The sequence below is a fragment of the Rhipicephalus microplus genome, chromosome 5, assembly GCF_043290135.1.
Source record: "Rhipicephalus microplus isolate Deutch F79 chromosome 5, USDA_Rmic, whole genome shotgun sequence".
Taxonomy (NCBI): Eukaryota; Metazoa; Arthropoda; class Arachnida; order Ixodida; family Ixodidae; genus Rhipicephalus; species Rhipicephalus microplus.
The window spans coordinates 165,678,805-165,703,073 of record NC_134704.1 but is presented as its reverse complement, the minus strand read 5'-3'; the positions used below and the strand labels follow the sequence as shown (position 1 = coordinate 165,703,073).

At 45.4% G+C, this 24,269-nt stretch overlaps 1 protein-coding gene across 1 annotated transcript in view; it reads right to left on the bottom strand.

Annotated features, from left to right (window-relative positions):
* Window positions 1-23,563, bottom strand: part of LOC119174137 (uncharacterized) — a 149,451-nt gene extending 125,888 nt beyond the window's left edge. The window contains exon 1 of the mRNA XM_037424952.2: window positions 23,232-23,563. Coding sequence (XP_037280849.2) covers window positions 23,232-23,271 — 40 coding nt within the window. The 5' untranslated portion in view covers window positions 23,272-23,563. The remainder of the gene's footprint in view (window positions 1-23,231) is intronic.
* Window positions 23,564-24,269: the final 706 nt, after the last annotated feature.

Below are 24,269 nucleotides of genomic sequence, written 5' to 3'. Positions count from 1 at the left end.
AGTCTAGAACGTTTCCATTGAAACATTTCATACGTGTGCTGTGTGTATGTGTGTGTATGAGAGAGAGAGAGAGAGATTTGTTTCGTATCCAATTGTGAAGTGTTTTTTTTTTTAGTGCCACACCACGATTCTATTTTCGGAAATACTGCTACTTCCATATTAAACTGTGCTCACCAGTAAAAGCTTCACTGTGAATATTTCTCCCAAATTATTGTTCTTTTCAGGCACAAAATTCGCTGGCGTTTTAAGCGAAAAATCGCTACAATACTGACATCTATGCCATTGTAAACTACGTTATACCAAGTACTAAAGCAATTAAATGATTTAATTACGTTTCACAAACCCTCACCAGGATATGATTATAACCTATATTTTGGTGTGATATACTTTGGTGTGCTGAAGAACGCAGGTTATTCGTTCATAATCACAAGGTTGGGGGGGGGGGGTGCTGCTCTACTCCACCCCCCTTGGAGTCAACTATGAGAGGGAGTGGAAACTTGACTGGGTAGGGAGTAAAGCTCTGTGACGAAGTTTCAGCCCCCTCCCCCTAGAGAGAAACCTTGCGGAAGCTTTGTGCTAAGAATAAATAAATGTCTGAACTGAATTCTACGTGTGGGTCCTAACCAAACCTGCTCATTCGAATGCTTCTTGAGATAAGCTGCCACGTCACCTTTTCTTCTTTTGAATGGACAATATTCGGTTTTTGACACTTACTCTACTGTTCACGGTAGTATAGGATGCCGCTACTGCTGTATACAAAGGTCAAACTTAATCACATCTGAGCCAGAGACTGAACTGCAGCTGGCCTCCATTAAACTAACGGTGCATGCTGGCTCCTCGTTTCTATTTCAGTGTTTCAGAAGAATGAGATTCATATTAAGAGCACAGAAACCAGACTGCGTCGTTCAGTGGCTAATGCATGGTTCATAGGTCACGCTTTCGCTGCCCCCGTTGGTTACACGTCTCTTCCGCATGCTGTGCCGCTTTGAAATATTCTTCACTGTTCGCGCACCTTTCGGGTACGGCCAACAAAGAATGGAGTGTCGGTTCAACACTCTCGGTGGCGGCTTTGTTGCTCGGCGGTGTGCGCCGTGTAAAAACATTAGGTAGGCTAACTTTGAAGTGATCTGTGTCTCAATATTGTTCTTATTTTAACTGGAGGCTCTAAAGCTTGCAAGAAATCAATTTCAATAGACAACATTTTGAAGGAACAATCTATTGCGTTGTATACTTGAATTTCATTACATAATGAGCTCCGTGGAGAAATCCTAATATCGTACGCTTCTCACCATCACTATTCAATGTTTAAATAATTGATACTGCAGCGATCGGATGCCTTTTAAAAGTCTATGAAGGCATTTGTTCAAGAGAGCTTAATTCAAGACATTGAGAAAACATAATGTATCATTGAGGCTCTCTCAATATACGTAAAAGTGTGCTTGCGTAGATACTCTATCGAGTCTTAGTAATTTGTTTCTTGCTTGTTGAACTAACAATATGAATGTCCGCAAACAGCTATAGTCATATACAACTTTAAAAGTCAGTGGAGGCCCAGCCAGGATGACAGAAGCACCCCGACCGATTGGCTCTTTGACTATGGAGTTGGTCCGGCTCATGTACCGAGCAGTGTTCTCCGAAGGCGGGATCTCTGGTCAACCGGCTCATGACGTCATTCTGGAGCGCGCACCCATTGGTGCAGGCTTGTGTGCATCAGCCTATGAGGAGGCGATGCCACCGCCATCTTAAGTTTTATCCGATTATACCTTGAATCTTAAAGCAAATAATGAAATGAACGGTAATGTCGAATTACTTTGGACGCCTAGCTTCTCATATTTTCTAAAGACTGTGGCAACATCTTGTCAAAATGTTTTTAGGATGCAGAGACGGTTAATGTATACCTTAAAATCAGCAGTATCACTGAATGAAATCAGGATAAGCGAGTTTCACTTATTCAAACTCGAGGAACCAAATGTGCAAGCTCTCAGCATCAAAATTTCTTGAACCATGTGAATTCCGAATTCGGCCTATGAAGCTAATGCAACGTTATAAATAGTAAAACATTAATATAGCCATCCTATCTATCAAGTGCTGAAGCCTATGTTAATCAAATTTTATTATTGCTATCGACCCAACAAACTCTCTTTCTTGACTGAAGGCATTGTCGTCAAGCTTTCTGTATTTAATAAGGAACGAGCTTGATCATTTTGCTTCACATATTTAGCCTACCTGAGTTACACTTAGAGCACATGAAGAATTTTCAGAACATAGGCTGCCATCAAGTCTCCTGATTATAGCAGTGCTGTAAGCATGACACACCGAACGGGTTCCAGCTCCTTCAATGCGTCGTAGTCATTCATATCGCCTTCATCTTTGACTGCGTATGTTCTGCTTGTCATTGCCTTCCGCAAATCTGAGTACTCGGAAGATGAGGACATTGACTGAGGCCAACACTTAATATTTCATCCAACGTAATGAATGTATTCCGCTCTCTAACCAGTCCAAACTTGATAGCTTCTGTGGAAACTCTAATCAAAGCATATCTTTCAAAGTGTCCCCCAATACTTTGCGCCTTCTCACTCTTGCACAATAAGCTTCATTCGGACTCTCTTTTTTACATATTGCACGTAAGCTAAGGCTTTTTGCCATTTCATTTTATATTACATGCGGCAATTTGATACTGTGAATGAAGGTAAAAGTGACACACTAAACCTAAGATCAACATCTCCATAGGAATTCCCGCTGTTAGCAAATCCATATAAACAGCGCGTGGCCGCTTCAGGATAATATATTCACAGAATAACCGTGGCCGGTCACTGATTTCGAGTACACGCCGATCCCCTTAGTGAACGCTTTCCCAATTACTTCCTCGTTTTCGATTGCACGCTTATCTATTGTTTTGATAGAATCAACAGCTTCAGTCTGAAACAAGGTGCGCCTAGCTTGTTAATCGCATCATAGCATTGGCGTGACGTCGCAGTCCCGCGCTAAGCATTCCCTTTGCAAAGAGCGACTCACGACTTATCGCAACAATCACTCGCGATGCGTCACCTATGAATATGTTGTAATGCTGTTGTGGCGTAGCCTAAAGAGCAACGTACGACCTTATTTCAGGGCTTTTCTATTGCGGACCGAGACACACGATAACCACGCCACTGACAGCGCCGGACAGAATAGAGCCTTAAATTGCCCAGACGAGCGAAGGGCGGCGTCGGAGAACGCGAGGCCAAGCGACAACTGTGGCGTGCGCCCAAGCTGTTCGCTTGTGGTGATCTCAGATCGTGCTCTATAGTGTGATTCACACACCAAGGACAGTGCTTGCGGGAACTGCTTTGACCAGTGGAGACTGTTGGCCCAAGCAGAGCGTGACGATGGACCGGCACTGCGAAACACTAATCAAATGTTTAGATCGAACCTTAACGCTGTCTACGTAATGCAACAGAAACATTGCCGTCTCAATTTGGCACAGAGCTCTTGTATATATACTGCATTAACCGTGAAGCGTTGAGACTGATGCGCAGCCTCTTACAGCTGTATTACTCCTTTAATCCACGGCATTATTCGGTGGGCAGGTGAAAAACATTCATGCGAAGCTGTTAGAAACCCATTTGGATTCGATTAGAGCACATAATCGAAAAAAGGACAGATAGCCATGATGTAAGTATATCGCAACACCGAAACTTATATAGGCATATATGTATGTGTACATTAACCACACGGCAACAACCTCTGAAGAGACGACGCTGACAACTATCGTACACGCACAGCCTCTATCGAACGATTGCAGCACAGGGGACATCGTTTTTGTTTTTGTTTTCAAAAAAGAGCCAGCTGACTGTTGAAACTAGAGTCGTAAAATGCTAGTGAGCCAGAAAGCAAATATACATCACATAAAAAGCCCAAAAGAAGCGAAAATTTGATGATTTTCTCGGTTTTGAAAATATTTTGATTAAAATAAAAGATGTCACCTAAATACGACATCGAGTTGGAAAAAATTACTTTGAAAGTCGTTTTGAAAAACCGCTTTGTTCTATTTTGACGAACAAAGTACATATTTACTTTTAACACTGTCCGCGCGTTTAACAATGTGTGTCCGACAGTCCACAATTACCGTTTCCTGTTGAGTCCACCAACGTGTATTTGCTTTAACACTCAGCTACTCAAGACAAACGCTCTATTATAGGTAAAGACAAATGCGCTCTTGGTGAACGTGGTGAACATTACAATGACAACACTTGCAGGAAAAAAAACCAATAATCGCAGAAACTCGACCAACGACTGAAGAATTTTAGGGAAAAAAACAAAAGAAACAAAAATTCGCGTATTTCTAGGCGAACTGACTACTCTGGTCGGAAGAGATCCGCGTCGAGGAAAGTTCAAGCAAGAGTTTGAAGTTTCTTTAGAAAGTGTGTCATCCAAAACGCCATTTAACATATGCGACGCCCCATTTTTCGCGCCTCAAAGTGTATACCATATTTATTTATTTGTTTATTTACAAATACTTGTAGTTCTCGCAGAGGCATTGTGAAAGGGATGCCGATACAAACTAACAACAAAAGAAAACAGCAAGTATAACGAACATTATCTCAGTGTAAATATAGTCATATGTATGTTAGATATTATACAACATGAGGAATCACAAGTTTGAAACACAAACAAGAAATGCACCAGTGAGTTGTACCAAGGCCATAGTCGGAACCTGGCACACCATGCCCATGCGCCACCCGAAATTTTTTTAGCCATGGCATGGAGAGCGAGCTATATCCATATAAAAAAGGTTTGCCCCCCCCCCCCCTTTGCGAAATAAATTCTGGTTACGCCCCTGTGTTGTGCAGATTGAATGCAAGCACCATGAAACGAATTGAGCAGTGCATCAGTACTAATTGCCAGAACGGTTATATAATGAACAAATCTTGAAACAACAGCACCACTTTCCTGATGAAATAAAAAAAAGGGGGGGGGCGCATGCATGTATCGTGAGACAAAATGGACCATCTAACAATTATTCCTTCGCTAAGTGAAACGAAGGACGTCATCTGTATTAGTCCAAAGCCCTCGCCCTTTATCGGGACTTGTAATTAAAAAATTGAACCACACTTCCAAATTCCACAGTGTGTTTGGAGAAAGCCTGTGGCCACTTTTAGGGGCAAAGCTCCTTAAAGCGGCACCCGTTCGTCCATCGTCATAGTACGTAAGATGTCTTACGTTTTGACCTGCAAGGTGGGCCGGTGGGAGATTTCTCCTGTGCGTTGTTAAACAATGAAAATTCGCAGAATGCGCGTTACCTATAAGCCGAATTCTCCTGTCTCTCATTCCCCCTTAGCAGCCATTGGCATGTACATTGAGCACTATCCGACAAGAAAGGGTTGCTGCGTTATACTCGCTGGGCGTAACCTCCTTGGTTTTAGAAAGGTATAGTGAGCGTTGGGCCGCAGTGCCATGAATACAGTGAACTAGTATACACCATGAACTCGAGGTGGTTAAATGTGGGAAGTAGACACGAAGCGCAAGCCGTAAGAAAGTGTGCGTGTGCCACCTTTCGTTTAGTCCTTGGAATGGCCGCTGGATGGTGGTGCTTCTATATGCGGAATATATGATGAAAAGATGCGAGATGGTGGTACTTGGAGTGTTGACTAGATGAACGAACGGACTAGATGGTTGAACAGATCCATGGACGGACGCACGGATGGCTGCACGGACGGATGGACGCATCGACGGACGCAGGAGTGGAGTCATGGATGAACGCAGGGACGGACGCATGGATGGACGTGCGGATGGACGCACGGACGGTCACATAGACAGACGCATGGACGTACGGAAGCAAGAACAAATGGACGGACGGATGCTTCGCCCCACTCTCCATCATTCACCCCGTGGATATGCTGCCAATTTTTTTTTTTAAGCAATCTATGCACAGTGGACGAACTGTTCTTTCGGTCAGTCGTTGCAGTGTCTATTTATGTCGTGAGGTCGTTCACGGCAATATTTTTGTCCCCGCGGCCTCATCAAGTATTATACCCACATGCAGGAGGGTTCTTAGGCTCTTCTGCAGTGGTGTACCTCATACTCTAAATCATTAACAACTTTTTTCTTAATACACGATGTGTGAAAGAAACAAAAGGGGACGAGAGCTATTCAAATCGTGTGTTACAATGTCAAAACTCGCTGCGTACTTTAGGCGGCAACGGCTACTTGCGATGTTAATAACGAGGGCACGCAGGTCTCAGCCACGGCGGTCGCATTTAAATGGGGTGAGGCGATATATAGAACCTGTACTTAGATTGAGTCGCTCATTGTGCAATGTCGGCTGGTCAAAGCTAATATCGGGAACACCACTACGGCGTGCTTGATGATGATATCATGTTGGTGGCACACATAAAATCCACTGACTTTTCGTCACGACGAACCCGCTTTGTAGAGCACATGCAGGTCGACTTGGCACTCAGGGTAGTTATATCGCAGCGCTCCGCAGCTCTCTTTCATTCCTAACACAAGGACCTGTCTGGCCTGCGTTAATAGTTAGTTGTTGTAAAGAACTGATTGGTAAATGGAGCCTTGCAAAATCGATATCGGCGTTATTCAGAAAAGTAACATGTTACGTTACTAAAAAAATTGCAAAATTTCCTTCCTCAGAGACAGTATGGAGCCGAGATCAGCAGGTGTTTATTTCGTAAACGCTCTTTTTCATTGTCAGCAGGACATTCCTGACATCCTGACATCGACAGCTATTTACTTTAACGGTATTGTTTGTATAACAGTTTTCCTATTGTTTGTTTTTTCAGAATTGCTGGTCCTGTTTTTGTTTTTTTACACTTAACCACGTGTGGTGTTACATTCGACCACGCAGAGAACAGAGGAAGGGTGGCAAGCCTTGTGTGTTTTGTAACATCTTTCAGTGATTCGCCTGCCTCACTACGAAAGCGAGAACAAGTGTAACAAAGTGGGCGACACGCACAAGCTGTTTCGAGAAGGGTGGGCGGGGTGAATTGGAGGTCACTCGCACAAGTGCAGTATCGCAGTGCACTGGATGAAAAAACTGAGCAGCCGGAAAATGAAGTAGCCTGTCAAGCAGCGATAAATGGAAGCGAGAACTATGGCGCTAAAGGAACACGCACAAGAAAAACCCACGCACGCCCTTGTCTTGCTTCAGACGGAACCAAGAAAGAACGAGTTTGTTGTTTGACCAAACTAACTGCTGAATTGAAACGAGAACGAATAGGAGAGTCAACGAGTACAAAGAGAAAGGCGTCAGAATAAATAAAAAACTATATAAGCAGGAGAAACTACACAAGAAGGAAGCCCATGGCCTGAGGCTCACTTGACGGAACATTACTGCCTGTGACATCTCTTGCTCTGCATAGATAATCACACCATGTCCAACTGGTCATGCGAATTTCTATCTTGCTTAAAATATACGCCGCCGTCACCCAACATGGTGCAAAAAAGACACAGCACATGGTCATTTAAAAAAAAAGTTTCAGGCCTAAGGTTTTTTTGTCGTGGCCCCTTAAATAAAACCGTACCATTCGAGATTATCTATGAGACGAGTACTGTTTTTCAGTAGCTGCTAATGAGGCAGCATTATATGAACGTTCGTTTACTTTCCCATCCCCTTGGCGCTATGCAGCTCACTTGTATAAGGTTATGAATTTCACAGAGTCGGCCATTTGCTGCAGTGTGTCATGTAATGAATTTAGTAGAAATGGAGTCTTAGAAAGGACAGGAACAGTGTTGTGCGTCAAATTTAAACTTCACAAAAGCAAAAAAGAATCGAAGGAACACAAGCCATAAAAACAAACTCATGAGCATATTTTAAAACTTCTTCACGTTGAACATATGAGCAAATGGGGCCTTTTTAATCGTAATTTTAATGTGGGCAGCGCGACCCGGACTGAGGTATAAAAGGAAAGTACACAAACTAGCACTGACTGAAAACTGAATTTATTTCCTGCTTTTTTAATGAAGCTAGATAAAAGAAAGCATTAACAAAAAAGATATTCTTTCGCGAACGAAGAGGTAAATCAATTCCTGTTCGTATTGGCGTTTATAAGTGCCCTCAATAAGAAACGCCTGCGGTACACGCACTCACCGACTCGTACTCTCTTTTGCGCAGTAAACGTGTCTCGCTTAAAATGCTTGTGAAAAAAAAAACTAAATCGGAGCACTGAGAGAGAACGCTTACTGCAGTGCCCGCAGACAGCTGAAGTTTCGAGCTTGGTGGCTACGCACAACAAGAGGACTACATCCTCCACGCTGTTTTGCCTGTTATATTTGCGGCTGCGTCTTGGCCGATGCGATCTGTCCGGCTCGAATGCCAATCAGGGTTACGCGGTACAGCCCGAACATTCCGAGCGTCGTCTTCGACCGGGACAAGATGCAGCTGCGTGACGACCGATCGGCGCTCTGAAACTGGCTCCGTGCCTCAAGGAAAGGAGGCTTGCAGGCGTGGAGACAATGAGACGACCGAAAAGGCGCCATGCGTGCGAGCTCGTTGTTAGCATACGCCAGCTCGTGCGCACTCTCTCGATCACCCCGGACATACAGCAGAGAAGAGGGCTAAATGCGCTCGCGAAAGCGAAGAACCGCGCCGGGCATTGTTTCTTGCGTGCCGCGATGTCCCCGCGCTCCTCTTGCGTCTTCTTGCCGTGTTTTTCCTTTGAAACATTACGTGCGCGATGCTTCATTCTTCGAGTTTTTTGCTCTCCACTTGCGTAAGCAACCGAGGAACTTCGTTGCAGTGCAGGCAGGAGTTTATTGCGAGCATTCCTAAACAAAAATGCGTATGCACCTTTTGAACCTGTTCATCACAGTGCAACTTCATCATACGCAGAAGTATATATGCGCACTTATCAATAATGAGATTACGGAGCTACAAAATGTGACGCAGCGACACGCAGATTTGCTTCGGCTGTTAGCCTGGTCGCATTGTATACAATAAGTCAATATCTCAGACACGCTGCTCAGGACGCAGGCACAATGAAGAGGTGGCCACCCATTGAGCCTTAAGAACACGGGCTTGCTGGTAATAGGCCATGGGGTATAACGTCTCTAAACCACAAAATCATTATGAATGATACTATAGTGGAGGGTCGGGAAATTTCGACCACCAAAGGTACTTTGCGTGTACCTAAATCTAAATACTCGGGCCTCGAGTACGTTCGCCTCCATTGAGAATGCGGCAGCCACAGCTGGAATGTGCTCCCCCGTATCCGGGTTAGCAACCACGCCCACAATGGCTAGTAAAACGAACGTGCTTAAAAGTAGCAGCACATATTATCTGCCTAAGGCTCTCGTTTCGCATTTTCTTTTTTTTCTGGTTCTTGCTTAAGAACTAGTTATTGGTTATGCAATTCCACAGGCCAGGTATGATGCTTATATAGCACATTATCATTAGACAACATACCCCAAGTTGAGTCAGTTCTATATGCCTGATATTTACTTCAATTTAATACAGCTTCGCATATACACCAGTATAATTGTAGAAAATAGAAAACTCATCACAATACCAATGAAACAAATATTGCTGGTATGAGTAACAATCTGCTGAAAACAAAGCATAGGCGCCAAACACGAAGCTGTGATCGACACTTTGTTCGGCGTTTGGACACTCCTGAATCAACCTTGCATCGCTCCTTCAATTACCAGTTTCAGTGAGTTGATTGAGGAGGGCAGTAATTTTTAGCAAGTCTCATTTCGTATTCCTCCTGTTCTTTTTGGATTTCTGGCTTTCCGCAATACCATGCCTGTACCTTGTAAGAATGGTTTGGCAGTACCATGATCTCGTGCATTCTCCGAAATCATATCGCTTTCAATGCCTCGTTATTTTAATCGTTATTTGTTTCACTGATGACCGGTTGCGGTGCCCATTGAAGGTAGCTGTGACTATTGAAGGTCAGCAGTAGCTATGCACCAGTAAAGAACTTTCTTATTCGGTAAATTTATTTATATTTATTTGTGCCCGAGACAACTTCAGATCAGTCCTTGTATTCCACAGTATGTAAAAGTTTTACATTTACACTACACTAATTACTAATAACTTTTGTTAGCACTATTGTCTGTTGGTTCTAATCAGTATTGCGTCTAACAAAGAAAGCGAGCCCCCAAACGTACACTTTCCTTCTCAGTAAGGCTCTTGTAACATATACCCTGGAATGTGAGGTGCAATACTGTTTTCATATCTATGGTTCCATGTCAACAGGCGCCATCTTTTCTCTAGACATCTTTTGTGTAAAAGACCTGTCCAGCTATTCCTTCCATGTAAGCGCTTTTATCACTTTCGCATTATGGACTACCTAATGCTTCTACGTGGGACGTAGCATTAGTTGTCTTTAGCGTGTCCATGTTTGCGCACCAAAGATAGCTTCGTCAAATGGACTTTCGGTGCTGAATTGGAAGCGAAGGAAGCCCACCGTGTGCACAACTTTCCACCTCACTGCATGTACAAACCTAGCCCAACTCTTCCCCCTCTTCCACTTTAGCCCTCTCTCGTCTGTCATGTGCTCGCTGGAAGTTCATGATGTGTAGAGAGACGAAGAGGGCACTCAACCGTAGAGCGGCCAACCCACGCCCACGACGCAAAACGTGTTCTCCGCTGTGCGGCGCGGCTCACCGGGAGAGGTGAAATCTGATCGCGTGCCACCTGCCCCTTTGCCGTACAGTGCGGCCGCCGAAATTCCTCGAGAGCCAACCGCGGCCCTCGTGAACTCCGTAGCAGAGGACGCCGTTGTTGGGGAGAGTGGAATGTAGCGTAAGCCGTTGGTTTCAAGCAGTGGCCGCAGCGCGCTTTACCACAGCACACCAAGTGGGTAGTTTGATTCTCGACCACTGGTCTCATTCCGCTAGCAAAATGGCATACCAAGACTTTTAAGCGCAAAAGTTTGAAATGCGCGATTTGCGCTTACAAAAGATATTATAACTCTTCAGGTGTGGCAGGGCCATCGTAGGAATTATGTTTGTTGTGGTATGCGAAACACTGTCGATCGATGAATCACAATAATTATAATTGTTGTGGTCCTACGTACCAAAAGCGGCCACATGATTATGAGGAACGTTGCAGTAAAAGGCGCCGGAAATTCAGACCATCGGCGATATTTACCTCGCCCCGCAATATAAGTATAAGGGTCTCAAGCATTTCACGTCCATCTAAATGCTGCGGGTGCGATTCCATTCTGCGACCTACAGGTCAGAAATAAAGCACCGTAACAACTAGGCAACCATGATCAATCAATCAGGCCACCATGATCAATAATCCATAAATTAATCAACAGACAGCTGTGGGTGTAGCTGTGAGCAGACCATAACCAGGCAGATCGTTCATACATCGAAGAGCCACTGGCCATCATCCAGGGGAAGCGTGCCTGTTGTCAGGAGACACGCACTGCAACACGAATCTTTTTTGCATATGAGAGTATATATATTTAACCGACATTGCCTTGGGTCACGTCGCGATTATCGATATCTTTTTGTAGTCTGTATATATTGTGTATGCGGTCACATAGGCTCGCCCGACGTTTTACTGAGAACTGTTTACTGAGCAGGAAGTAGGGCAGACAATACTTTCAGCGTGCGACAATACAAAAAGTGAGCAATACCCATATCGCGCAGTGTCGGTTTACTACCAAAAGTTGCGCATATGCAGACTTACACGGGCAACGTATCTAAAAAAATCACACTATATCCACAGAGTCAATGACGATGAGTGGAGGGAATCTTCCAAGAAATTCATCAGCAAACCATCGGCGGCTGCGTTTCCGATGGAGGCGGAAACGTTGTAGGCCCGTGTGCTCAGATTTGGGCGCACGTTAAAGAACCCCAGGTGGTCAAAAGTTGCGGAGCCCTCCACGACGGCGTCTCTCATAATCATATGGTGGTTTTGGGACGTTAAACCCCACATATCAATCAATCAATCAGCAAACCGTGAATTATCCGCTGGCCGCGTCCATCCGTCCATCCGCCCGTCCTTCCGTCTGTATGTATGTATGTATGTATGTATGTATGTATGTATGTATGTATGTATGTATGTATGTATGTATGTATGTATGTATGTATGTATGTATGTATGTATGTATGTATGTATGTATGTATGTATGTATGTATGTATGTATGTATGTATGTATGTATGTCCATCCGTCCATCAGTCTTTCTGGCTATCTGACCATCCGTCCGTCTGTCTGCCTGTCCGTCCATCTGTCTGTCCATCCATTCATCTAGGGAACACGCTAAGTACCGCCATATTGCCTCTTTTCATCATATATTCATCATACACAAGTACTGCCACCCAGCAGACATTCCAAGAACTAAAACGAGAGGTGGTTACTACATACAGGAGACGCACGACCCACGCCTTAAGGAGCTATCTTCGCCCCTAAAACGACAGCATAGACCGTGCTGGTTATTTTCTGTTCGCGCCCACCAGTTGCTATGAGCCGCGAACGAGCGCAGGGCGATTACCTCGTCGCGGTCGTTTGCAAGTTTACACCACTTTCGCCACAGACGCAAACATGTTTCTCAGTTACTACGTAACTCTAGCAGAAGAGAATGCAGGTTAAGAGCAAGCACGGAGTCGGGTATCAAAAGCGGCAACGCGGAATCTAACAACGTTACATCATGTACTGTACTACCTACATGGCAGCCCCGCCGCGGTGGTCTAGTGGCTAAGGTACTCGGCTGCTGACCCGCAGGTCGTGGGATCGAATCCCGGCTGCGGCGGCTGCATTTCCGATGGAGGCGGAAATATCGAGGCCCGTGTGCTCAGATTTGGGTGCACGTTAAAGAACCCCAGGTGGTCAAAATTTCCGGAGCCCTCGACTACGGCGTCTCTCATAATCATATGGTGGTTTTGGGACGTTAAACCCCACAAATCAATCAATCAACGTACATGGCACCAAAGAACGTGGGTCGTATAAACGCATGACACTGTGTAGGTAACGCCGTTGACACTTTTTCTTTGTAACTAATGCAGCAGTGGGTGGTCGAGGGCGATAAATTGCGTGGATATTACTCAAGTTATCTATGCATCAACAAATTCTGTCATAGAAATATGCAGCAGATCATCCTCGCATGTGTCGTTGTCCAACGTTTAACCGGATGAAGTCGAGGATGGCACGGGAACCAGCCAGCTTGCAAGAAAAATAAACGCAAAAGGCGGATCCAGACACAGGCTAAAATGATTTGAAAAGAAACATTTTTACTTTTTGGATCCACACGAAATCCTCATTTGCAATAAATAAGAAATTCTTGTTGGTAACGCTCTTGTGACGTAGCCGAAACTTGAATATCTTTTTTTTGGAATACCAGGGTACGTGTTTGGGTCGTTTTCTATATTTCAAAGTCCACTTTAGGGATTTTAAGGTAAAACTATTTTCCCCTGGATCATGTTTTAAGATTTTGCTGAATTGTTCCCTATGGTCAAGTGGCTACTGTTAGTACGCCACTTATGATTCTTTTGATATAGGATGCCTTCAAACGATTCGGCTGATAACCCTCCATTTGGGTTGCTTTCTAAGCTGTCGCATGTGTATGCAATATGTTAGTCACTCTTGGTCGTACATTTAGTATTGCATAATTCCTTTATGCTGATGGGGTTCGTTGGCGTTTTTCTTATTCAATCCAAGGAGCATCGATCAGAACAGTAACACACTTTGTGCTCACCTCTCTGACCTAACTGCCACGGAAAATAATTAAACGTTTCAGAATGAGCGCCTACATTTACAGGAATACCTCGCCAAGTGGTTGAAACCAGTCAAAGGGCATTTTTAGTAATCTCTCCTGACATAATTTCTATGCGGTCCAGTCGACGTGCACGCCTGCGTAACCTTGAAAAACACGCTTCGGATATAAAAAAAACGAAAAAAAAAACAGTGCTAAAATGAGAGTAAAAAATTGCCCGCAGCTTCCCTCGGGGGAACACTGAGGAGGATGCGGAGCGTATAATTGGTTAACGGGGTGTTAAAGTGCGACTTATTCGGGTCGATGGCTAAATTGGTTAACGTGGTTGTGAAATGGGGTGTTAAATTGCGACTTACTTGCGTCGATGGCTAAATTGGTTAACGTGGTTGTAGGAGGGGGTGTTAAATGAGTGAACACGTACACACGTATGCGAAAGGGCGGCGCCGGTCGAAGGGACGTCGATCATTGTGTTTGTGGATTCGTTGGAATTCGTTTCACCGCGACCTTGGACGTCGACGCGCCGTACAAACCAACCGACGAGCGGCAACTGCGCGAGCGAGCGCCGACCTTGAGTATATATACAGCGCGACGGCGCATGCACTGTCAGCTGTCGAATGTTCGAGAAGGGGGAGAAGCGCAACGGCGCATGCGCGCGCGTCAGCTGCCGATGTTCTCGAAGCGCGACGGCGCATGCGCGCGCGTCAGCTGCCGATGTTCTCGAAGCGTGACGGCGCATGCGCGCTACATTATACAGCTAGCGAATGTTCGTGAAGAGGAGAAGCGCACGCGGTGTGTAGAGGAGGAAGGGTGCACAGATGGTGGAAGAAAAAGGAGGAAGCTTGCGGACGGCGCCGCACTACAAGCCTCGAGTATTAGATGCTCCGCATCTAAAAAGTTAAGTTTAGTATAGACAAGGTCGTGGTAAGTACTTGCTCTTCTTTTGCATTATTTAGACACAAATACACTCAATGTGATTTCGCAGTGCCGCCAAGCTTATGGAACGCTCGACGACCATGTTTTCCGCTTTTCTCGTGTTGCGTTCGTGGCCTCGTCTCGTTTTAAAGCGTGTCATAATAACGTTTGCGATGTCATGCCGTCTACATCTGCCAGCCACGTGCCCTGTGTGCGTTCAATCTTGTCCTACGTACACAGCAGCGCTCAGTGGGCCCAATTAGCGTTGCACATCTATTGGAGTGATATTCAGGTGGCACTGCATAGCAGCCTCCGGCCGGTCGCTCGCCCTCAGCCCTATCCCGGTGCGCCATCGTATTACGTTTATAAGGTCTGATCTAGGTCGGCTGGCCGGCTCAGAGACGACGGCAGTGGCGACGGCAGCACAAAAAAAAAAAAAAAACATTCGAAAGACGGCGCCTTACACCACTGTAAACGTGCCCAAGCGGCCGTTTAGAGTTGAAGGCACCACGCCGTCTATATAGCACACCGTAAAACCGTAGAAATAAAAAAAAAGAAGCAACAAAAAGGGGAGATATTCGGCACGAATAATACTAGAAGAAGAAAGGCGAACCGCGAGAGCAATTTAACAAAAAAAAATAAAGAAGAAAGGTGGCGAGCTCTGGGGATTGCCTTGATCTACGCAAAAAGGACGACGAAGAAAGCGTGCTCGAGAAGAAAGGAAAACAGGTGAAAAATGAAGCGCGAATGAGCAGCCGAGCAGGCTGCACTGCTAGCATTACAAGGCCCACGAGATACGCATTGTAACAATCGGTCAAAAATTGAGCAGACACAGAGCCTACAAGCAGACACCGAAGGCACGTGGTGTATGATGGAAGCCTCGCAGCTGTTACGTTCAATCCGACTCGCTTGCTCTATAGACTACGAACAGATTGTTATCAGGTAGCGAATAGCACTCCTCTCCTTCGTCCGTAACCGGAACAGCAAAGGAGCTGTTTTTACGGGGCCCAACCAAGAACTGGTTATTTAGAAACTGACCCGCTGCGCTCTTCTCCGCCTCCTTACACTTCAGAACGCGAGCTCGAAACAAAAAAAAAAGCGTGCAACGTACTACGGGCCAACGGGCCGCCCGAAATTGTAATAGTCACGCCACGTTTTTTTGTGGATCGTGTATATTCACGCACGATCTCTCCTCTGTCGATGGATGGAGCCGCCAAGTTCGCCTGGTGACCAACTCGAGCCTCTCTCTTATGACCCAGAGATTATTCCGTGCAACCCAGAAACACGATGCGTTATAAACTGTGCTGTAGTGACTGTATACGACCTATCTTTTCTGCTCGTTTTTTTTATCTTAAGATTATTCGTCTTGTTGTCGTGGGCTGCAGGTCGAACGCAGAGCCGCCTTGCGACCCCTGACCTCTGGACGTTTCCAATTCTACAACATCGGTCGGAAGGAGACGATCGACTTTGACCCTGTTAATGGGAGATGGAGCGCTATAACAACATTGGCAGTATTGGAAAGCTGTTTCCTTTGAATAGGCCTTAAACGATCGTTTTATCCAGAAACCAGCTGAATGGGCAACGTTTTCGTGTAGCTTTCCTTCCCGCGTCAACCGCATTGCGATTCGCTATATGTGATCAAATAAAATAAATGAAAAAATATATAACGACATGCTTGAAAAATGATTCAGAACAAACTGTCCTGGTACCAGGCACGCCCCGGAACTGCACAAGTCTCAAAGTGTTTTGAAGCCTTTGATTACCTAATTGGATATGGTCAACGAGCGTGCTAATCAAGGAGCCGCTTAGTATGCCCTGACTGACCATAAGGCAGCAGCCGTTAGCCAATGGAGTATTGGGAGATTAATGAATAAGAGTAGCTCGCAAATACTACAAGCACAAAAAAAGGCGTGCTCGGCGATCTTTTACCTCAATCGACGACGTTTCTACAAGTTTTTTTTCGTCTCCTAGAATCTTCGTATTAAAATTTTATGTCACAACTGGCTTACTCCAAAAACAAATGTGGTGTCTCGTTTTCGCTGCAACGCAACAGCAACGGGTCGGTACGGTGTTTCTGCATCGCACGTGTTGCTTAAAAGGCTCCCTCGCAAGTAGGAGAGTTTCTCAAATGAAATAACCAGCCGTGTGGCCCCCGCCTCTAGAACTTTGTCTCGCCAGACAAGTCCAAAACTAAAATGTCCAATCTTCTCGTCAGCGCATGCGAAATGCCTCTTGAGTATGGGCGAGCACGCGTTGGACGGTCGATGAGAACTCGTCTTTCGCATCCCTCGACCGTGACATTGCTGCTAAGCGAGTGAACGCGAAAGCGGCCAAATGCGTCCCTGGCGAGTACCGCGGCGAAGCAACTCATAGCAGTCGCCTGAGCGTACTTAGCGCGCATACCGCACGTGCTTGGCGAGCAGAAGAGCCACTTATCGGCTATCGCCGTCTCACGCAGCACCGGGTTGAGCCAGCCTCTCGCATCTCAAGATGTGCACCCGCATGCAGCCGATGCCAGTGACGACATCCCGGTAAGGGGGCCCCCGAAGAGCCTTTGGGGAATTATTGTTTGCGAAATTGCAAAATATTGTCGGCTGCATTAAGAAATTAACACTCCATCGTTCTATTCGGTTGATACGTATTACAAAGTGCATCTATGAGCGGGATAAAACTGTCCTGATCTAGAAAATACTTGTGCAAAAAAGCTAGTGAAGTTAAAGCGTATGTAAGCAGGCGACAGCTGACGGAGTCGTGCTCAGGTTTTCGGACTATGTCACTGTTACGCCACCGATTTGACAACGCCAGGGGCAGTCTTGTTTTATCAGGCCGTACGAACTATTTCTTATTACCAAAACGCAATGAATGCATTTATTAAGCCTGAACAACTTTTGCGCATACACATTGGCCACAATGCGAAAAACGGCTCCCTTGGATGAAGAGATTTTAAAGCGCCGTTGATTACACGCATTTGTGTTTCTGCGTACCTAGTTTAATAAAATGTAATTCATCTGATGGGCTAAAATTCTAGGCGCGATACATGCCTAACGGGAATGAATGACTATTATCCCATCATTCGGGTAACGATATATATGTGTAGTTTTGTTTCATTGGACTGTTAACTCAGAATGAAAAGTGATTGCTAGTTTCTTTTTGGTGCCTCTGCAAAATTACCCGTCTTATGGAAAAAGTATGTCAGGAACCATTTATTTCCCACATCAAGCTGAATGCTTGCAGCTACGTTGGTTATAAAAGCGAGTGCGTTGAAGAGTGTGCATCAGTTTTTTTTCTTTAACTCCTCTCTTTGTTATGCACTGTTAGTTCGCCACACAGAGACGTTATACTACTAGCTTTTGCGAAAGCTATAGATAAGAATCAAACCAAACATCACTTGATAGCCTTTATCAGGAGAACATGTGATTGTGAAGAATCCGAAGCAATTTATTGGTATTGGTGTAGAATGTCAGAGATCACAAGCATATCTATAAGTTACTTCGATCACCTTACTTATCTGTCATAAAATCTACTGAGAAAGTGTAGGGCAGTCATAGTTCCCCAGTGGCACTGTGCTTCTGGAAACACATTGAACTGACCAAGAAATATTTTTTCGCGTCGTAAATGTAGTCTACAATGGCAGATGGCCGCGGGACGTTTACCCCAACCAATGCGCAATATTTAGAACCATGACGGCCATTTCCTAAATAAAAATACGTTAATTCAATTCTTCCAACACATTAGCATGACAGGTGGTCTACGTATCAAAATATTATTTTTTCTTCAGACAACAAACCATCAGGGTTATATAGCTCTCTTATTATCACAGCTACCACGAGGCATTGACAGAAAACATCTTAAATGGGCTATTGGACAACTCTGGCTTTTTATTGAGCATTTCTAACCACTCCCGTGCATGCTAAAAACCTTTAATGCCCCTCGTTCTTCTACGACCAAGTTAGTGTTAACACAATATATCGACATTTTTAGGGCTCAAATCAAACTTCTGTATTAGTGATCTATATTTAATCATCAATTACGCCTGTTCATTACATTCATTGCCTTCATTATATATATTTTTGCTTCATAAACTAAATATGCAGAATCTGGCTTTTGCTCCAAATTTCTTACCAAGCTAAAACGGTTGCTTGGGCATCTTGATGCGACATGTTGGAAGAAAACAGCGTGAGCAACCACACAAAAAACGACACACAAAACAAAGACAAAAAGGAGGCCCTTCATGACATCCTACCTTGGCAACCGTTTCATCACCCTTAATGCATCCCGCATTATATGCTGTACAGGCGTCATGAATTATCCGATTCTATAATTACGCAATCTCGACGAAATTGGCGAGCTGTTTTTTTAATTCATACTGACGAAAATATATTTTTTTTGTATAATGAGAAAATTTTGCAACAGCAGTTCATGAGAGCGTAAACGTGACTTGACGCGCATCAAACGCAGCCCCTGAATTGTTGGTTCTGCTAATTCAAATAAACCAGATATTTGAAATTTCTCTCTTTCCCTATAGTTGCAATGCAAGCAGCACGTGTTATTTAATGCAATCCTCGTATTACACGAGCAGCACGGACAAAGACTGTGTGCGGGAGCATCGGTATGCTCCAGTCGCACTGCACCGAAGGCATGTCAAAACAGTTGTTTCATCATTCCTGCCAAGTTGTAATGGGATCCGGTAGCTGCATTGATTCATTTGCATTATTGCGCACAACTGAGGTGCGTGTCCCGCACGGCTGGCGTCACACGTTGCAGCGGACGAGTATGTGCACCCGGATCCATTCTGCTGCGTCGAGACACTCCATGACGCGCATTCATTCTAATCACGTGCGCAGTGACAAGGACAGTAAACTCACTGAACACTAAGGGCTCATCGACCACTTTCCGTAATGTTGTCGAGTCTAAGCAACATAGCTCCTTGAATTTTACACGACCTTCGCAAGTGCTCAGTCAGGCTTGCCCCATGTGTGCACTCGCCTGATTTAATTCCGTACACAACGTAAAGCTTCAGTGACGAAGTATGCTTCAAATATATAACTGTAATCGTACTTCTTTGTTGCGCTTACTATTTCCATGTCGTTCTCATTGCAAAATCTAACAAACAACTCAGGGTGCTTCGACAATTGTTTAAACAGTTGCACACCTATAACCAGCTTCCACATATACGATTGATGCGTCGTGATTGTGGCGATGAAAATTAGACGCGTGCTAATAAGAACTTGGACAAGAAAATCACACATTTGCACTCCCTGTGAGTTTAGCCACGCTATTGTCAGTTTAAAAAAATATAAAACCAAAAAGTGCAATTGAAATATTAAGCACCAGGCCAAATCGTGTATACGTGCCCTTTGCGGTGACCGCAATAAGGAACTGTCTCCCACAGCACTAGATTAGGTTGCAGGCTCGCAGCCCGCAAGAAACGGCAGCAGCTGTGAGATCGAACCTTCTCTTTCTTAAATATTTTTTTTTCTTTTCTCATCGTACAATTCATCCGGGTCACCGTATATAGCCCACATGGCTTCTTTTTTTTATTACTTCTTCTTCATGAGGTGGGATAGATGTGTATCGATATGCCGAGCGCGTATTCCAGCGTCTAGGCACAGCGTAGGAAGCGAGAAGCCTTGGGGCTTTCTTTTTCTGCCGTTTCTTTCTTAATCAAACCGACAACCGTCGTCCTTGCTGGTAAAGAGATCACTTCGCAGTGTCAACTTCTTTTCTTTCTAGTTATTTTCCTCCTTTCCTTATGCCCTTATTTTCTTTTCTCCTAAACGTTGTCTCCAGTTGCTCGGGGAGAGGCGAAACTAAAAGCAGCAACCAGGCAACCAATGAGGCCCGGCACATGAGATGTGTGCCGATCTATACACAAAGGCAGCGCAAGCGTTCTCAGCGTGGGCCCACAACCACTCTCTGTCGCATTCCGTGGCCTCGAACTGGACCCAATGGAATCGAGTTTTTTGCGGCTCAAATTGGAACGCTTGCCCAATCTTGCTCGCGATCGAAGTGTACGTCGCTGAAAAAAGCACCTTAACAAGAAAAAAAAAGCGGCGCCTCAACGGTTGTCTAATCCCCACGCGTAACACTTCGTTTCAGCGAAGAAACGGCAGGGCTCGCCTTCTTGGCGTCCATGACATACGGGTCATGTTAGACAAGAAACGTAACTGTGTGCAACAGAAGAAATAGACGAGCTTGCTTTGGTATTGTTACAATCACTTAGAACGATATGCCTGTGGCTGAAGAACATATACTACGTTTGGGGCCATGTAAAAGGATTGTGTTGTGTACGCGAACATACAAAGATACAGTTCATTACTTATTTAATCTGGCCATTCAAGTTCATTCAGTCAGTGGTGAGCACTCGGCACTATGAAGTGCAAACAATTTCGTAACAGCTGCTGCCGCAGCACTTGTGTCAGCCCAAACATAGTATTCCTCGGTCACTGCGTGTACTTGGAAAGTGTACGATGCCCCCTCTGGAACAAAAGTGCAACGAACACAGCACTCTCAAAGGATCACCCGCCTGGTGATTTCCTCTACCAACCGAGATTCGATTCCACTGTGTGTTTCAGAGCTCCCAGGCTGCGTTACCTTCGAAGTGGATGGTGTACAGGGTCCGTGGAAAAACTCCCAGGCCACAATTACATATGTAGTGGGGAATTCGCAAGGCACTGACTAATGGGACCATCTCCGAGTGCGAAGCGCGAGCGTGTGCACGAGCTATAGACGCTGGACTGTCCGAGCATTGGTGTCCGTACCGGCTGCCTGCCTACTACCTGGCGTCACTTTTAAACTCCCTTGCACATATATGAATACATAGGATTGCGGCCTGGGAACTTTTGAAACACCCTGCAAATTTATAACAGGCTCCGTCTTAAGCGGGCGTCTACATCTGAGCTAAGTACTCATCGTCACAAACTCATTAAGGACCATTCGGCGAAGGCTGCCTAAATAACTCGTCTCTAGCATTGCTAGGTAAAACTAAGCACATTTGATGAACTATACTTTATAATAGACTTCCAATATGCGGTGTCAGATGCTATTATCCTTGACACAATGGCCCCTACCTTCGGGACCTACCATCGGGAAAGTGGAGTTCCGAAATCGGTGCGGTTCGTTCACTTCGTTGTTTGAGCCAATAGCTAAAAACAAACGCTATGGCCAAACACACAATAATCTTCTCTGCGTATGCCGAGTTTGTTCAGTTAATCTCATATTGTGCCGTGGCGATTCCAAGTACACTGCACGTAATGTAAGAATGGTAATGCATAAGGACGGAAATCAGGTGTGTTCTTTTGATTAGGGCTGATGCTTCAGTCGTTTTGGTGAGCTGGCGTCAGGAGATATTGCTCTGGTGTGACACAAGCCGTAAATAAGTAAATCACTCTACAACTCCACAACTCCGAAAAACCTCAAGGAAATAGAAACAGACACATATGGGGAGGACCCCAGAACGCAAAATATTTTGGACCTTGACAACAAACCCATTTACAGCAGTATTGCTTGTACAATCCAGGGTTCTTCATGTCCCATACAAACTTATATTCATCGTACATATCTCCTCGCTATTAAAAAGAAAGGAATGCCTTCTCAGAACTCAAGTTCTTTACTGCGAACGTCCATATTGAGGGTGCGTGTAGGAAAAGGAATCTTTACGATTCGGAGCACTGACCAGTGGGCAGGACGCCCCATGCTAAATGACATTGAGTATAGCAACTTGTGCTTTCATAGGAGCATAGTATATCATTGCTGCTACACAGCTGTACTTCGCCTTTCTCCCATGCGTGCGTTCCTTCTGACAACGTCTGCAAGAAAAAAAAGTCGGACCATTTCCTCTCCACGTTGCTTTAAAATCATTTTTAAAAACAGTTGTTTTGCAAAAGCGCGCTAGTCAAACCTATTTTATTAAGAGCGACATGGTGAGTGGTTTTCTTTAACCGGAAATGCCAGCGACGGAGACATTTGAGTAAGTTATCGGTGAATGTTGACTGGACATGCTCCAAGCGGCTTAGCACATATATAGAGTTTCTGAAGGTGTCCAAGTAACTTGGTAGGGCTACTGTCGTAGCCGAACAGCCGGACAATCCTTGAAGGACACTAAATTTTTTAAAGGTGAAGCTTAAACAGCGGTACATTCCAGTTCTTCTGGAAACCAGCACCAACACGATACCACGTCGCTTCAGATCTTTCTAAGGCTCCCAAGCTCCATCAGACATTTAGAATAGCTCCAAAGTTACTCTTAATTGCACATGACGATTGAGTGCTAGTGACACGCGTGTCGATGCTGACACTCTTTAAGTTTCCGCGGTACATTGGTAAGGTACCATACCAACCTCCGCAATATCATGGTCACTTGCACCACTTCCAAAACGCCTTTGTTATAGCAAGTGAACAGATGCCGAAGCCACCACAATGCCAGCTTACCACCTTGCATTTATTGAAGTTTTCGCAATAGGACCATTTACGAGACCCTGTAACTTGACGTCAACCACAGAGCTGAATCAAATGCGTTCGCCTCAAAAGGTCTCAAAATTTGACTTTGGAGGTCCTTGTAGTGCAATTCTGTGGAACAGTTATTGAGCAAGTGCACCATTCGTAAAAAAATAATAAAGGCGGCGATACGTTGTACTTTACAGAGTCGGACAACTCACCCAGCAGGAGAATGATGGGCGTGAGGCAGGTGGTATCCATAACTGAATTTGAGGAGGCGGCGGCTTGGAAGCTGCCGCGCTCTGTGCAACGACAAAACCACCGACGATCCTAAGCAGAGAGACTTCCCCAAAATTATCGACGACTCGCCAGCACCGTCCGGTAGTTCACGAAAAACAGCGCGTCTTTCTTCTCACACACAACACGAGCCGGCAGTGGTGGCGCGCATCCACGCTAATCCCGCTCGCATCCGGGCGTTCACAGTCGCGCCAAGCGGAGAGCACTCGCGGCCAACATCCGAAGCGTCACAGTGCACAAAGCGGAATGCCACCGACCGGTGTTACCTCTCTCTTCTTGGTCTTCTCACCCGCCGAGCGGCCGGGCCAAGACAAGCCAGTTTGACCGGTAAGGGGCCCCCATTGGCAGTTGCCAGGGGCAACAGGGACGACGCTCGCTCTCCCATTGGCTGTTGGATCGCACTTCGTGCGTTCCGGCCGTCGTCGTCTGCTTCAAAAAACGAGGCAACGGGAATTGTCTGCGTCTGTTGCGGCACACATTAAGTTTGCTTTCTTTATTTCATAAGTAGAGTCCGGTCACGCACTATTCAGCTCAGCTACCCCCCCCCCCCCCAACAAACACACACGCACTGCAAGCGTGCTGATTTCTGACTGCTTGATTTGCAGCGTTGGCGCAAAACCCCACGCCGTGGCGCCTCCACACCACCCTCCCTCGAACGCCGACTGCGTACAGGTATCGATTACACCAACAGATCTCGGGGTCGGAGTACAAAAACACACTTCGCCAGGCAGACCCCTTTTTCAGCGCCCTCCGCCAGTGTTTGGTTACCAAGCGGCTAGCCAGATAGCTGGCGGTGGCTATCCGCTTTCTACCACGTGATGCGCTGCCTGATGCACATGTTCCCACTAAGCCCACGACGGCTGAGCGTCCAGACCCCTGGCATTCATGCCCAGATTTCGAGAACAAGATCTTCATGCTAGAAGTTCCCTGAACATCATATGCGCTCGTGTATGCGCTCGCAT